At 32.7% G+C, this 16,624-nt stretch overlaps 1 protein-coding gene across 1 annotated transcript in view; it reads left to right on the top strand.

Moving 5' to 3' along the window:
- Nucleotides 1-16,624, top strand: part of LOC132759044 (endophilin-B1-like) — a 53,976-nt gene that overhangs the window by 13,885 nt on the left and 23,467 nt on the right. Inside the window, exon 3 of the mRNA XM_060750766.1 lies at nucleotides 9,115-9,243. Coding sequence (XP_060606749.1) covers nucleotides 9,115-9,243 — 129 coding nt within the window. The remainder of the gene's footprint in view (nucleotides 1-9,114; nucleotides 9,244-16,624) is intronic.

Below are 16,624 nucleotides of genomic sequence, written 5' to 3'. Positions count from 1 at the left end.
ATTTAAATATATCTTCTTTTCATATGTAGTTTAAACTCTTCTTATTTAAATAATGAAAGGAAGAAAAGTTGATTAGTTGATATTTTAATCATGTTAAATGGTATATAAAACATATAGAAAGTGTTATTTTTGTACATAATGTATGCAAAAAATACCATTTTGGTTCGGGCTAGTTAAAATGTGTTCGGGCTACTGAAATTTGTAAGCTGCTAGCCCAACTGGGCTAGTGCTGATAAAAAATTAAGGTGAAGACTGTTTGCATGTAAACAATTATGTATACAACATGGCAATAAACACCCATCTGCTGCATAGTGAGTAAAGATGTGTTCTCGTATTTCCAAGGCAATTATATTTTAAGAGTTTCAAAAGGAAAACCAATAGTAATCTTTATTTTTTAGCATATTTATACCTAGCCTCGTCTGAAAGTTGGGATTTTCTCTATAGCATTTATCAAATATCTCAATGGTTGTTTAACAAAGACAATTGCCTTGAAAGGTATGAAAAGTAAAATTAAAATGACAAAATAATTTACTTTGCTCGTAATCTGAATAAAATAATAAGTTTTCTCAGTCATATATGTAACATTTTGATAAAAATACAATAAAAAGGTAAAAGTAAAACTCCTGACAGGTGCATGAAGTCTAGGAGGCACTTGAGGCTGTTTATGCCTAATACCTTGGAAATATGGGTACCACGGAAATATGAGGCACCAGTATACTGTTGTTTAATATTTTTTAAATATTTTAGTACATGTACTCAACATTTATCAATAGGTGGTTTGCGTTCTTGTTTACTGCTAATGACTGCCAAATGTCACTCTCGGATACAATACTGACTTCATTTATACATGCATATTTATATGACTATTGAGAACGTAAAAGAAATATTGAAGGAAACTATTTGAAATACACTTCAAATTATTCAGTATTTGTACAAATATTTTAAGAGTTCTTTTTCACCGATTGCCGATATATAATACCATATTAAACTTACTGATAAAGTTTAATGATTTCTTGTTTGTTTGTTTGTTTGTTTTGGGTTTTACGTCACATCGACACAGTCTAGGTCATATCGCGACGTTCCAGCTTTACTGGTGGAGGAAGACCTCAGGTGCCCTTCCGTGCATTATTTCAGGCACGAACGGGTACCCGAGTAGAACCACCGACGTTCCGTAAGCTAGCTGGATAGCTTCCTCACATGAAAGAATCCAAAGTCCATGTCGGGATTCGAACCCACAGAGGTGAGGGGCAAGTGGTTAATGATTTCTTGACATACTTTATTAATTTACTATAAAGGAACTTTATTGTGATCCAGTCATGAATATGCTGTGTAACTATAAGGGAAAGGTCACATATTTTAATTGAAATAAATTTTATGTAGAGGATATTTAAAAAAAGTCATTGAGAACATCAGAATTTTCAAATGAACAGATTAAGAGACTTATACATGTATAAGGTGTATGTCTTGTTGTTTCATACTGTTTTGGTGACTTTTTTGTTGTTTTCTTGTCTATGGTAAGTATCTTCTTTTTGCCCCTAGTTTTATTTCTTTATTTCGCCCCTTCCCCGAATTTCCTTTCCCCTTCCCCTGTGCCATTTTACTTAGTGGTCCTATTAATCATTCATTTATATTTTTTCTTTGATTTTTTTCTCAGTTACATTTTAATGATAAGCCTGACCGTGCTCTCCCTTGCGCTCTGGCCCGTTTTTGTTTAGGATCCTCCTGGGCTCCTTGCCAATGGTTCTTGTTCCTGGGTCGTGAGGGGGTTGCGTTCATTGAACGCCGCCTTTCCTTGTTCATCTTGTTTATCATATTGTATACATGTATACCGAACCGTAACAAACAGATAATGATTATCAATACAAGGTTCGGCAAGCAAGCAAAGAAATGTAAAGAAAACAGAAAAAACTTATCCACATATCCACCCGAAAAAAAAACACCAAAAAAAACGCCTGAAACTGCAAATTCGAAACATAAATACACACGAGTGCCAAATACGGCTCTGGTAGGTGCAAGTACACCCTTCCGCTGGTTTAAACAGAATTGATCACTTTAACAGGCTGTCCAGCGTCCCTAAAATTCCTAAAAAAATCCTATTTTTTTTCAGTTTGGCTAAAATTCCTAAAAAAATGAAAAATTCAAAGGGAATTCCTAAAAAAGCCCTATTTTTTCACTTAAATTCCTATTTTTTTATCTTTTGTGATAAACATATCGTGAAACAACCATGTTTCAATCACAACTTAAATTCGAACACAGTCAGTGGAGCTGATGTCATGTCTGTCTAAATTGCATGAAGTCACATGTTGTATTTACAGAAATGCCATACTTGATTAATTACCAGATGTTATCAGAAAAATAATAAGAAACTTTTTCTTTTTAAATGGAACAATGAAAATTGTCTGACTTTGACTATATCAAAATAGTCACCTTTTTAAAATTGTGATAAAAAAATTTCCAAGGAAGTTACATTTTCATTGACTACAGAGCTTTACCATTTACCTCAGTCTTAGGTGTATTTAAAGCAACTATTTACATGATGAACCACTAAATTTCATCAAACTTTATGTAGGGGTCCGTCCTTATTAATAAAATCTTAATTTGTAATCAAGTTATTTTCAAGTGATGACTGTAGAACAGATCTTTTGTAAGTGATACCAGATGGCAGATCCAGACAAATTTCCATTGCTAATTATAAAGTGGGTAAAGTAAACTGGCAGTAATGATTGGATGCTTTAACTATTTTGCTACCCAATTAGGGAACTAAGAAGTGACACCTTTAGCTGCCCTTTTTGTACACATTGACATGTACTGAACATATGTTATAACATAATTATAGTGTAAGTTTTTTAAAATCTGGAAAAAAACTGTAGAAAATCATTGAAAAAAACTGACACTGTTGTGAAATTTCTACAATTTTTAGTAGCCTGATTTATGTTGAACAAATTCTTCATAGGTGTATCCCTGCTGTTTGAATTTAAGTTTTAATATTTCTGGGAATGACTTGAGTGGGTCATATTGTTTTTATTGTTTTTTAAGAAAGATCAAGACTTGTTGAAAATGTAACAACCTTAAAATGAATAAATGTTGATAATAAATGCATTTATAGCTAAAATAAATCTAAAGCATAATTTCCCCTTCCATTTATTATTGGCTAATCATAGCTTAACTAATTCAATATTGGTTGTTCCGGGATACTTATATAACTTTGAAAATGTTTTCATTCTAGTTATGTTTTAATGTAGTTTTTCAGCTCTTTTTAAAGGGATTTTGATTTCCTAGTTTTGAATTTTTCATTCATTATTCTGTAAATGCCCTCAAAATAAATATATTAGACAGTCAAAGAAAAAAAACTTTTCTCCATATAAAGAATAAAATGGTGGTTTCCTAACTTGACCCGCGTGGGTCAGGTTAGAGCGCTAGGATTTCACAATAGTTGTCAAAGTGAACTCTGGAAACGTTAAAGAACATGTCAAATGATTGACTTAGGCTTGTTTCAATCATACAATATCCACAATATCTGTTATTGTAACTTCAAGGGTTTGTTCAAGTCATCTGACTTGTTTAAAACTATTTGGTGATTCTTTTGGCATCTAAATTTTGTTCAACATATATAGATATATTTACGCTTCAAACCCAAAATATATAGAATTTAAACAGAAATTCATGCTGAAACATCAAGAAAAGTCATTTTAGTGTGATTTGAGTACATAAGATCATTTTAATATTTTTTGTCATTATTTTGCCTGAATATCCCTTTAAAGGCAGTTGACCAGTGAATCCATTTCTTCACTGGTGACTTTGGAACACTGGTAACACCTTTGCTATAACCAAACTAGAGCATTATTTGTGAGTTACTTTTGTGTCAAATATGCAAAGTTGAGCCCATATCATGGTCTTTTGAGGCCATAATTTAGTTAAGAAATTCCAAATTTTAGCCCTAAAATTTCTTTTATTTACCCTAAAATTCCTAATTTTAGCCCTAATTTTTTTCTGGAATTTCCCTAAAATTTGCCCTAATTTTTTGTCAGAAGGTGCTGGACAGCCTGCTTTAACATAATAATGTTGAACATAATTGTTGAAATTTTTTATCAACACCCACAGATGTGTACAAAATACGGCAGTAATCATGGAACTTTCAATGTGGCACATTCGAGGTGCCGTTCAATGAAAAGCGAGAACTAGATAACATGGAATTTTAAATGGGTCAGAAGTTTTGGTGTCCTTTTGCGACAGTCGTTCTAACATTTCCCCCATCTGTCTTACATTGTTATGCAATTCTACGTCTAAATAAGGTATGATAAACAAGATCAACAAGGAAAGGCGGCGTTCCCCCATATGACCCAGCAACAATTAAGAACCAATGGCAAGGAGCCCAGGCGGACCCCAAACAAAAACAGGACAGGGCAAAGACAGAGCACGGACAGGTTAATCATTAAATGATAAATAATTTGTAACTGATTAGGAATTCAAAGAAAATAATTATAGGCCCACTAAGGGGAAGGGGACAGGAGACCGGAGGAAGGGGGGTAATCAAAGAAATAAAAACTAGAGGCAATGGGGAAGATACTTACCGTAGACGATAAAACAACAAGGGACACAAGCAAAAGTGTCACCAAAACAGTATGAAACAACATAGACATACATCTAAGGAACACAGTGGGTCACTAAATTACCACTTGCTGCGTTTTTATCATAAACCCAGTCAAATCTGTGCGACAATTGCATTTTACCGAGGACTGTCTGAAATTCCATTTTATACTATAGTTTGAAGATTTTTTTTCTCAGAATTTTAAGTTATTTTTGGTTGTTTTGAACTTCTTCCCCTACACAACTGTCCTCAATTTTTTTATAGATAATAAACTAGAAATTGATATGGATTTTTATATAAATTGAAATTCTTCTTTGCTTCATCATGTATAGTATAATTATAATTCATTAAGATGTACCTACAATTACATTGTATTTTCATATGTGCGAAATCATGGCAGGGTTATAAAATAAAAAGGCAGTTCAGAAATTTCACCTAATGATCACAGATGTTAAAAAATCCGACTTTACAATTTCTAATTTGACAATTTAAATGGACATCATAAACTATTTAATTTCTAAGTAAGGTTATCAGAATTTCCTTTTCACATTTTATTTTTAATGCTGAAATATTCGTGTGTGAATAAAAGAGTTATTCCTGCAATAATTCATATAAATAACTTAAACAAATTGTATAATAAAGCTTGACAAATACAATCGATTGCCGCCGATACCTGTGTTACACCATGGAAATTTTACAATTTACCATGTCACCGCTTGCGTCATTTTTCAAAATGGCCGCTTTCAATGATTTTCAACGATTTAAAAAGTTAAAGTGGAATATTTAGACTTGTGTTCGATTTTGAAGTATGATAACTTGGAACCTTGCATAAAAAACGGTTCTCTTTCAGGTAATGTAGACCGTTTCTTTGAAACTTTTTTAGTTTTCGCTCCCAACAACATCTAATTGGGAAGCGTCCGTGCATAAAAATGCAGTTCATGGTTGGACTTGGAAAAAGACAGCGCCCATCCAAAATTATCTCGGTGTTTCTTTGACAAGTCTAATTAGTTGGACTAGTGTACACAATGCATGGAGTCGTACAAAAGGGAAAATGATTTGAAACAAAACAGTCGCAAATAATCAAAAATCAGTCAGAAAACGAACGTGTTAAAAATATTATCAAGTATAACATGAGCATTTTATGAAAAAAAATAAAACAATTGTGAAAAGTTCTAGATCTAGTAAATTGTTAATCCTATTTTCTTTTTAAAACAGTTTAAATTTTATTGATAGAAACCATAAAATTCATATCTTCATAATTGAATACCCAATTGATCTTGAAATCATAGGGTATCGAGTTTTGGAATACCCAATTAAATGGAACCAATACACAATTCCAAAGGAAATGATGGAGTAATACCCAATTCACTTTTAAAGCTTATCTGTTGCTCTGCTCCCATCAAAAAATGACAAGGCTGACAAAAGCCCTCCCGTGAAAATGACAGGGCAGAAAAAAAGCCCTCCCTTGAAAATAACAGGGCGGACAAAAACCCTCCCATGAAAATGACTGGGTGGACAAAAGCCCTCCCGTGAAATTAACAAGGCGGACAAAAGCCCTCCCATAACAAATATAAATATGTATCTTGAATACCTGTGTTTTTTCAATGCACTCAACATATTAAAATTGTTACATATATTTCTTGTTGTTTTCAATTGGCCTAAGTATGTGTATGATCCAGAACCACATTTTATTCTGAATATACCTTCCTGAATGTTTAACGAGGTAACTTTTTGCACAAATGTCGTTAAAAACAAAGTCACTTTTAAAAGTAATTGACTCATTACAAGGCACATTATAAATGTCTTTAACTTTAAGATGTTAGCACTAATTATTCAGATGCTTGTCAGAAATGTGCTCAAGCTCATACAAACATGATTATGCCAATGTATTACCTAAAATATACATGAATACAATTTTAATATGTTGAGTGCATTGAAAAGAAAATATAAACTATTCAATGTACATATATGTATTTGCTGCGGGAGGGCTTTTGTCCGCCCATTTATTTTCACGGGAGGGCTTTTGTCTGCCCTGTCATTTTTATGGGAGGGCTTTTTCCACCTTGTCATTTTCACGAGAGGGCTTTTGTCAGCCTTGTCATTTTTTGATGGGAGGGCTTTTCTCTGGGAGGGCTTTTGTCCTACACTCATATTGAGGCTTTTGATATATAATGAGACTTCATGTTGCGCATGCAATTGTGTGTATAACTTACTGGTCAAGGTCACATCAAGAACTAAATTGTCAAAAGTTAGTATATAAATGCAACATGTTGGGACCATTTTTCCTGTGTTTAGAAGGTGGACTTTAGAATAACTTGACAATCGTATTCATAATTTAATGAGCCATTGAAGAACTGTTTATGTAGGGCAAAAGTCAAGGTCATGCTTGCAAAGTCAAGTGTCAAAAAAAGTAAAGAACACTTCTTAAGTTTATAACCTTGTCAGTTATATTGAGGATATTGAATATAGTGTAGTTTCAATACTGAATTTGTTGAAAGAGTTGAATAAAAATAAATGACAACCCCTGGCCAGCATGATGTTATTGTATTCAACAAGGTCAATAAATTTAAAAATGAAGCTACATGAATATCATAGAGGCTACACAAATATAATATTCTACTTATCACATACCCATAATTATAAGATCTGATTACAGTAAAAAAAAGTATTTGAAATGGCCTTGAATCTGTCAACCTATTAGAAGAAAATATGAAAATAAGGCATCAAAGGTCGGTGGCATACATGTACAGGCCTCGACATTAGCGGTGGTCCGTTGGTCCGAGACCACTTGATTTTGGCAAGGACCACCTAAATTTTAAAACCCACTGGTCCGTGGGACCACTTGAATTTTCTGGTTGATGCAAGGCTCATTTGGGAGAATGGCGATTTGGTCAAAAACATGTTATATAATTTTGTTTAAAATCATTAATCTATGTCCGATGTACATGTATATGGTTCATTAATCTCTGATTAATTAAAGAAGTTCTTAAGTCATCAATAACTTTCATTTTAAGTTGCTAAAATTTTGTTTATGCAACTTAAAAGAGTTAAGAATTTGTGATATTAATTTAGGTACAAATTTCATTCAAATGGTGCTAGTAATTATGCATCGTCTGATACCCACAGCTGAACCATTACCATTTATGTTATGTTACATGTTAATCAACCGTGAGTATCCGATGATGGTAATTATATGATATTGGATAAACTTAAATTTCAGATACTTGAATAATGGCAGCAAACGAAAGGAACTGGAAAAATACATCTAGTAATTCTATGCTATTTACCTTTATTTTAACGGTTTAAGGATAAGAGATCTGTTTCTTCTAGAGTTAAAATTATTTTAATAGGTTAAAAATACCCAATGTCAAAAATGAATATCAACCAACAAGCAACAGGGAGGTAAAATTCTGTATTATAAATCTGTGAGAAAAATAAGACAAGTTATAGTAAATAATAATGTTGTCATTATTTTAATAATTTAGATATTTCCTTGTTATCAAAGACAAGAATAAGATAATTTATTAGTTCCATTAAAAATGTTAATCTTTAAAAAATGCTATGTTATTATCATGATTATAAGATGTACCACGTATCAGCAATGAATATTTGAATAACAGTTAGAAAATAACACTTCACAGACACAAATGGCTTCACTATTCCCTAACTTGAGTTGAGGGAGAAATCACTTTAATATAAAAGTTAACATGAATAAGATCTCTGTTGTGTATTTTTGACTGAGATAAAAACAAATAAACAAATAACTCAACGATAAAATACCTACTGACTTGCTCTCCCTTTTCTGATTAGATGAAAAATATATATCTAAAAATATCTGTTTTCTTTAAAGGTTAATAATACATCTTTGTCATAAAGTTTAAACATTTTTTCTACATTTGCAAAAAAATGATTTAATAATGATAACTGACCACCCGACTTCTGGAAGGACCACCTAACTTTCAAATCTAGTGGTCCGGCGTACCTGTGACCTGCTAAAAAAGTTAGTGTCGAGGCCTGCATGTATGTAATGTAGCTTTATAAGCTCCATGTTATAAAAGTGCTGGTTGAAACAGGACTGATGAAATGTTTATAAACATGTGGTGTGGTGTTTTTTTTATGACCACAAATACACCAGTTTCTATCGACTATTAACTAATCACTAAACCCAGGAAGAAAACAGTAATTTTCATCATTTTTTTAGGGATGCTTATTGTTCTTTTATTTCCTACTTCTTATACATGAGAAGGTCTAGAGTCTATTTTAGGATATGCATTGTACATTTCAATCATCTTTTTAAAAGATTGTGCATGAATGACAATCATGTGGGTAAAACTAGACAGAAATAGAAAATGAACAAATATGACCAGTATGCCAAACCATTCTCATTTATTATGGGCAAGAGTTAAAAATGAAAGGGACACCTAAGGATTCCCTTCCATAATTTCAGCACAAAAATTGACATTTGAATGAAATTAATAAAATGTGTAAAAAAATGTAACAAAATATCTTTCTCTTTTGTTCTTCAGATATACGGATGGAAGAAATGTTTTATGAAAAACTTGATAAAAGAAAGCGAGACAGAAATAATGTTTATGAATCACTTGGGGGAGTTATGGTGGATGCTGGGAATGAATTTGGCCCTGGAACTGCTTATGGTAAGTCTGATATACATTGAATATATGATATAAGTTCTCTATAATTAAGAACTATGAGAGAAGAAAAAGAAAAAAATATTGGTATGTATGTAAGCAAGGAAAAGATCATTTAAAAAAAAAGCATATTTTTATGCATGATATTCATCTATTTGTCACTACTAACTTCTAAGAATTGATTATACTGCAGATTGGTTGGTTTAACTGAGCATTGTTTCATTCATTCATTCATTCATTCATACTCTTTCTTTCTTTCTTTCTTTCTTTCTTTCTTTCTTTCATTCATTCATTCTTTCATTCATTTATTCAATTATTCAATTATTCATTCATTCATTCATTTATTCACACTCTGGTAATTAACCTGATATATATATCCATTCATGGTATGTATACTATATAATTATTACAGAATATAATTGCACTATATATATATAAAATAACATGTCATAACTCAGTGCAAAATCTCTAAATCATAGTATATTTGGTAACTATTTTGGAATATGTTAGTTTATGTGAAAAACTTCTACCAGACTTTCTAAATATAGAACCCTGCAATTTATAAGTCTGAACAAATAGATTAACTCTCCATTCCTGTATAAAATCAATTAATTCTATCCTAGAATTCATGTTCCCATGAAATTGCAGTATTGACTGAAGATCATGGGATTTTATTCCCATGAAATTAGATAACTTTAAACAATGTATTTTTCTTTAACACCAGTAGAGTGATTATGAAAAGAAATGTTCTTGTAATAAATGGTGTAACAGTTCTGTGGCTACCTTATATTATTGTGTTTTGCTTCATATGGTACACCAGTTACTTATAACCTGGCGTTCTCATATGGGCGGAATAGCAAGTCATTTACTTGAAGTTTAGAAAACCCACATAAAAGCCTGAGGATATGGTCAGACTGAAATATTCTCGTAAATGCCTTCCTACTTTGAGTTAAAATATTTCTTGTTATTTTGCTACCTTGACTAAGCAGTGAGTTGACAAACATTTGGTGAGGGCATATAGATTAACGCTTGTCCATCCTTCTGCCTAGCTATCTGTAAAAGTTGTTAGCTATCTGTAAAAGGTGCTGATTATCTTTAAAAGGTGCTGGCTATCTGTAAAAATAGCTGGCTATCTGTTAAAGGTGCTAGCTGTCTGTAAAAGGTGATAGCTGTCTGTAAAAGGTGCTAGCTATCTATAAAAACAGCTGGCTATCTGTTAAAGGTGCTAGCTATCTGTAAAAGGTGCTAACTAGCTGTGAAAGGTGCTAGCTATCTGTAAAAGGTGCTAGCTATCTGTTAAAGGTGCTAGCTATCTGTTAAAGGTGCTAGCTATCTGTTAAAGGTGCTGGCTATCTGTAAAAGGTGCTGACTATCTGTAAAAGGTGCTAGCTATCTGTAAAAGGTGCTAGCTATCTGTTAAAGGTGCTAGCTATCTGTTAAAAGTGCTAGCTATCTGTTAAAGGTGCTAGCTATCTGTTAAAGGTGATGGCTATCTGTAAAAGGTGCCAGTTATCTGTAAAAACAGCTGGCTATCTGTAAAAACAGCTGGCTATCTGTTAAAGGTGCTAGCTGTAAAAGGGACTAACTAGCTGTAAAAGGTGTTAGCTATCTGTTAAAGGTGCTGGCTATTTGTAAAAGGTGCTAGCTAACTGTAAAAGGTGCTAGCTATCTGTAAAAGGTGCTGACTATCTGTAAAAGGTGCTGACTATCTGTTAAAGGTGCTAGCGATCTGTAAAAGGTGATGGTATCTGTAAAGGTACTAGCTATCTGTAAAAGGTGCTAACTAACTGTGAAAGGTGCTTGCTATCTGTAAAAGGTGCTGGCTATCTGTACATGGTACTGACTATCTGTTAAAGGTGCTGACTATCTGTTAACGGTACTTAGCTATCTGTTAAAGGTGCTGACTATCTGTTAATGGTACTAGCTATCTGTTAAAGGTGCTGGCTATCTGTTAAAGGTGCTGACTATCTGTAAAAGGTACTAGCTATCTGTTAAAGGTGCTGACTATCTGTAAAAGGTACTAGCTATCTGTTAAAGGTGCTGACTATCTGTTAACGGTACTTAGCTATCTGTTAAAGGTGCTGGCTATCTGTAAAAGGTGCTAGCTGTCTGTAAAAACAGCTGGCTATCTGTAAAAACAGCTGGCTATCTGTAAAAACAGCTGGCTATCTGTTAAAGGTGCTAGCTGTAAAAGGGACTAACTAGCTGTAAAAGGTGTTAGCTATCTGTTAAAGGTGCTGGCTATTTGTAAAAGGTGCTAGCTAACTGTAAAAGGTGTTGGCTATCTGTAAAAGGTGCTGACTATCTGACTATAGAAGTGTAAGAAGAAATGTCCTGCATATATCACAAAATAGAGGTAGCATTTTGTACATAATACTTGATTAGTAAAACAGGTATTCATTGTTTTATTTTGTGTTATTGCCTATAAATAGGTGTAGGAATTTAACTTTATAGCTCTCACATTTGTATCATTTATTGTAGGAAACAAGACAAATATTCTCACCATTCTACTGCAAGTCTCTATGGTAGCAATAAATATTTGTATTCCTGTTTTGGGTTATGATGTAAAGTAATGGTAAACATAATTTTTCTGGATCAGATGTAATAAATATATCTTCATTGATATGATACACTTACTAATGAGACAGGGTTTAGCAGGATTTAGCCAAGTATAAGTGCCGGTGTTTGCCTCTCAACTCGGGAATCAAGCTGGTGCTCACTCATCTTGTGTATTTATGTGTCATATAAATTCTAGTTTAAGTTTCATAAATTGCACTAGACAATGGTTGCTTCCACTAATAGGCCGAATAATTTATGATAAACACTTTAAATTTAAACAAATTATGTTGAACCGCACAGGTTGGTTAACAGCAAACAAAATTTTTTGTAACTGTAAACTATAGATATCGTGTCAATAAATATTTTATTTTGCATTCCTGCCATACTGCTACAATAACAGTAATCAACAATGATAGAGGTTGGACGGGATTATGTTCTGTTGTTCCATTGTGTGGGAGTAATTTATGGCTTTATATTGTTTAAAGATAATAGCTTTCACAACTTTCTTTTGGAAATGTCTTTTCTACATGATATATGACTGTCAAGACAATGCAGTATGTTTGTGCCGATTTTTTCAAAGAAATAGCGGAGTCTTAGATATTGCGGGGAAAGAAATACCGACAGTAAAGCACGGCTGTAAACCATGGTAGTAAACCATACAGAAGAAAAACTATTTCGAGAGAGTGCACCCTCATACATGATGATTGGTTTTAATTATGTTTTACAACAACATATCGTTATCATTAGATAAGTTCCCCCGGAAACTCTAAATATTCTATTTTTAATACAGAAAATTTTCCCAGTATGATGCGCATGTTGGTAACATTTTTTCGTGCTTGCTTGCCTCATGAATACAAATAAAGATTTCACACAGCTTTTGTATATATTGATTAGCCCTAATAATGCCTCCAGGGGGCGCTTGTAATAGCCAGCTTATATTTGTGTTTCATTCATGAGTATTCCCTGATGCTTGCTCTATTGTCTAAGATATATTGATAATGGATGCCGTCTAGAATAAATATTATTCTGCCTCCCATAATTTTCAGAGATAATGTTCTTACATGACAACCTGTGCAGTATATAAGAATTACTGTACAGTTTTATTACAGTATTTTGTATATGGCTTCATGTTTTAAGCACAGTTAGGTTACCCTTTTTGCCCGTCTTATTCCATTTATCTTATTGTTATTTTAAAGATTTTTTCCATTTTGGTCCAGGTATGTCAGAGTTAGTCCATTGGGCGGTAGGGGGATGAGAAAATCATATTATCAGGTTCAGTACCTATTAAAACTTTTGAAAGTAGGTTTACCGTATAATTTTATGTTCTTGGACCATTGCATTGCTAAATTTGTACAATGTACTTGTCCCACTATGAAAACTGTCCATAATGTTGATTTATTTAAGAGAGCATTTTATCAACAAACTATTTTATCAACAAACCATTGCCATTTTTAAAGTAAACTAGCATGCATTGAGCACTGCTGTCCCTGACTAGACTCAATCACACAATATATCATTTTCAGAATGCGTGTGACAATCTCTTCCACTTATCACTATTTCAGAGCTGAAGTCTTGATGAGGCATGTTATCTAGTGACAGTTTTATAACAACATTATAAACATGGTTTGTTCTCCACAACTAATTCTTATAAAGCATGCAGTTGTCAGATTCTTGTGGGGTCAGTCAAGGGTTTAATGCTGTATTTGAACCAACTTACTTTCTTTGAGTGATTACTGCCACCTAAATTCAGCAGAAATTCTAACAATTTTTATGAAAAAGCTTCCAAAGTTTTAAGTAAGAAAGATAACTTGATACCTTCTACTATTCAACCAGTCAAGTTCAAGGTCGGTCAGGACATCTGTGCTGTCTGTTCATAGGACGCACTGTTCTCCATTCAGTCAGTACACATTTAAAAATTTTCTCAAGAAAAGATGAAAGATGGACTATTTCATTTGAGATATTTAGCGTAGTTAGTGTTGAATTGAAAGAAGTATAAGAAAGACAAAGAGTACAAGAAGAATTAAGTATACAATAATGGCCCACAAATAGAGATCGGATTAAAAGGAATTATTGGGTGGATGATGATGATAATATTGATTGTGAGTCGTCAGTGATTTCTCATAACCCTTGACTCACAGTGCATTGGTTATTTATTACACTGATTGTTAGTTATTGATTTACTCTGAGGGGAAAAAAACTGAGGTTTTTTAATTATACAGAATCCTTTTCTCTGAATTCAATCCCATTTTTCTATGCCATTTTTGTAAAAGCTTTCTCGATTTTGTTTAAGAATAAAACAATTTTATGAACATAATATTCTAGTGATAATATAGAATTTTTAATTACTAACAGACTGATACTTAATAAAATGTTCTAATTTAGCTTTGGATAATTATTCTTTTTCCATTATTGTAAAAAGCATATTTCAGTGTATTTATATGCAATCCACTTTTTGTCAGTGTTGAATAATTGTTAGGAATTAGTAAATGGTTTTATCAGATAATTTATAGGCAAAACCAATATGGATGGCTCATTTTCTGGAGATCTTTGCAGTTTGTCTCTTTTTCATAAGTTTCATTTGTTTCTGGTGTTGCTTTTCTACCTGAGTAAGTCAGGGTCATACTACTTTCCTCTGTGTTGAATTTTAAAACAAAATAAAAACTATAAAACCTATCTTTGCTTCCATGACTACTGAGTCATCACATATATCTGAGTTTTAATGATTGTAGGTTGTTTAGTAAGACCCTTAACTCTTATTTGGAACCGCCTTTCCTGCATGACTTCTTTTTGCAATTAGTGATTTTACAAGGTGATAGAAATCAGATGAGCGGTGGCCTAGTGGTTAAGATGTCTACCTCCCAACCCAGGGATCATCAGTCCGAGCCCTAATCAGGTTACAACCAATATTTTCTGCATATGACACCAGTACTGGCTGGTTCAAGGAAGAAGACTCGAAAGTGAATAGTATATTAGTTGCAAGAACTTGTTTCAAAATCATGCTTAAATAAATATGTTTAAACCAAATCAGTGTTGTAATCAGGCAATGTAATCACAAAATATACTTGGAGACATCAGCCTCAAACTTATTCAGATAAACTTACGATATATCAGTTTCAGGAACAATAGAATGTTCTCAGACTCTCTTGGGATTTCAAAGATTATGCCTATTAAAAATGCATACAGTTTGCATAAATATTTGCTGCATTGAATCAATGATGATGATAATAGTTATGTTTCTTATTGATGAATTCTTGCAATTGTAGCAGATTGTATTATACATAGTGACTCATTGTAATCATACAAGACATACATGTAATGTGATGTAAACAACAGGATTTGTACCAAGAGTATTAGAGCTTGTTCAAGGTCTTTTATTTGATTGAAGACTTGATCGTCTTATTTTCAAAGCAAGCCTATGGGATATACTTTCTTCTTGACTAAATTGAGCTAAAACTGCATGCCTCCTGAGATAAACTAAAATATTTCATGAAAATCAAACTTGAGATGATTATACTATGTTTTTAAGAAAGGAAATAAAAAGAAATAAGTTACATGTCATGTGCATTTAATGGTCATTTTGCATTATCACCATATTTCTACTGCGTTATTGCATTATTTGATCTCTTTTTTGTAATGTACATGGATTGTAAGTGCTGTTTGCATTGCGTAAATTGATATCTTTGTTCACTTCACAATAATGTTCAACTTTTAAATACATTTTCAAACTTTTCATGAAAATTAACATGGATCTAGAGGCATGCGGCTTTAAGAAAAAAGATAAATGTATTATTGCTGCAAAATCATTATTATTTGTGGGACATTAATTTTTGTGGTTTTAATTTCCTAATATAATATGTATATTCCTGTTGTCAGAAATATTATTTGCATTTTACTTTTTTGCAAAAATAGACAATCCATGACTTCATCAATATGAACCCAAGAAAATGTCCTTCATGACAAAACCACAAAACGTCACAACCACAAAATTAAGTGAATTTACAGTATGAATTTGATTAATTGATAAATATTAAAACCTTATTTGATATTCTACTATATATATTCTACATTTTCCTTTATAAAGAAAAGACCTTAGGAGGTATTCATGAATAAACCTTGATTAAGGGCATTTAGTTATAAGTGAATTGCAGATCTTTTTGAAAATAATTGAAAAGTATAATCATGTTCATTATAATTCACACTATACTAGTGTATGTCTTTAAAACAGTATCAGATGAGTGAGCGTTTTTTTTTAGCTCATCTGTCACATAGTGACAGGGTGAGCTTTTGTGATCGCTTTTCGTCCGTCCGTCGTCCGTAAACTTTTACTTTAAATGACATCTCCTCATAAACCACTAGGCCAATTTCATCCAAACTTCACAGGAATGTTCCTTTGGTGGTCACCTTTAAAAATTGGACAAAGAATTTAATTCCATGCAGAACTCTGGTTGCCATGGCAACCAAAAGAAAAAACTTTATAAATCTTCTATTAAAAAAGCCCTAAGAGCTAGAGCTTAGATATTTGGCATGAAACATCTTCTAGTGAGTGTCTAATAAGTTTGTTCAAATAAAAGCCCTGGGGTCAAAATTGGCCCCGCCACAGGGGGGTCATTGATTTTCCCTATATGCATAGAGTAAAAACTTAAAAAATCTTCTTTTAAAGAACTCAAAGAGCTATGGCTAAGATATTTAGCATCAAACATGTTCTAATAGTGTTATACCAAAGTTTGTTCAAAGAAAAGCCTGGGGTCCAAAAATTGGCCCCGCCCCAGGGGGTCCATTGATTTTCCCTATATGCATATAGTAAAAACTAAAAAAATCTTCTTTTAAA

Source organism: Ruditapes philippinarum, unplaced genomic scaffold, assembly GCF_026571515.1.
Source record: "Ruditapes philippinarum isolate M1 unplaced genomic scaffold, ASM2657151v2 ctg4190_1_1_1_1, whole genome shotgun sequence".
In the NCBI taxonomy this organism is placed as follows: Eukaryota; Metazoa; Mollusca; class Bivalvia; order Venerida; family Veneridae; genus Ruditapes; species Ruditapes philippinarum.
Note: the sequence above shows the minus strand (reverse complement) of the source record. Positions and strands in the feature narration are given on the sequence as shown.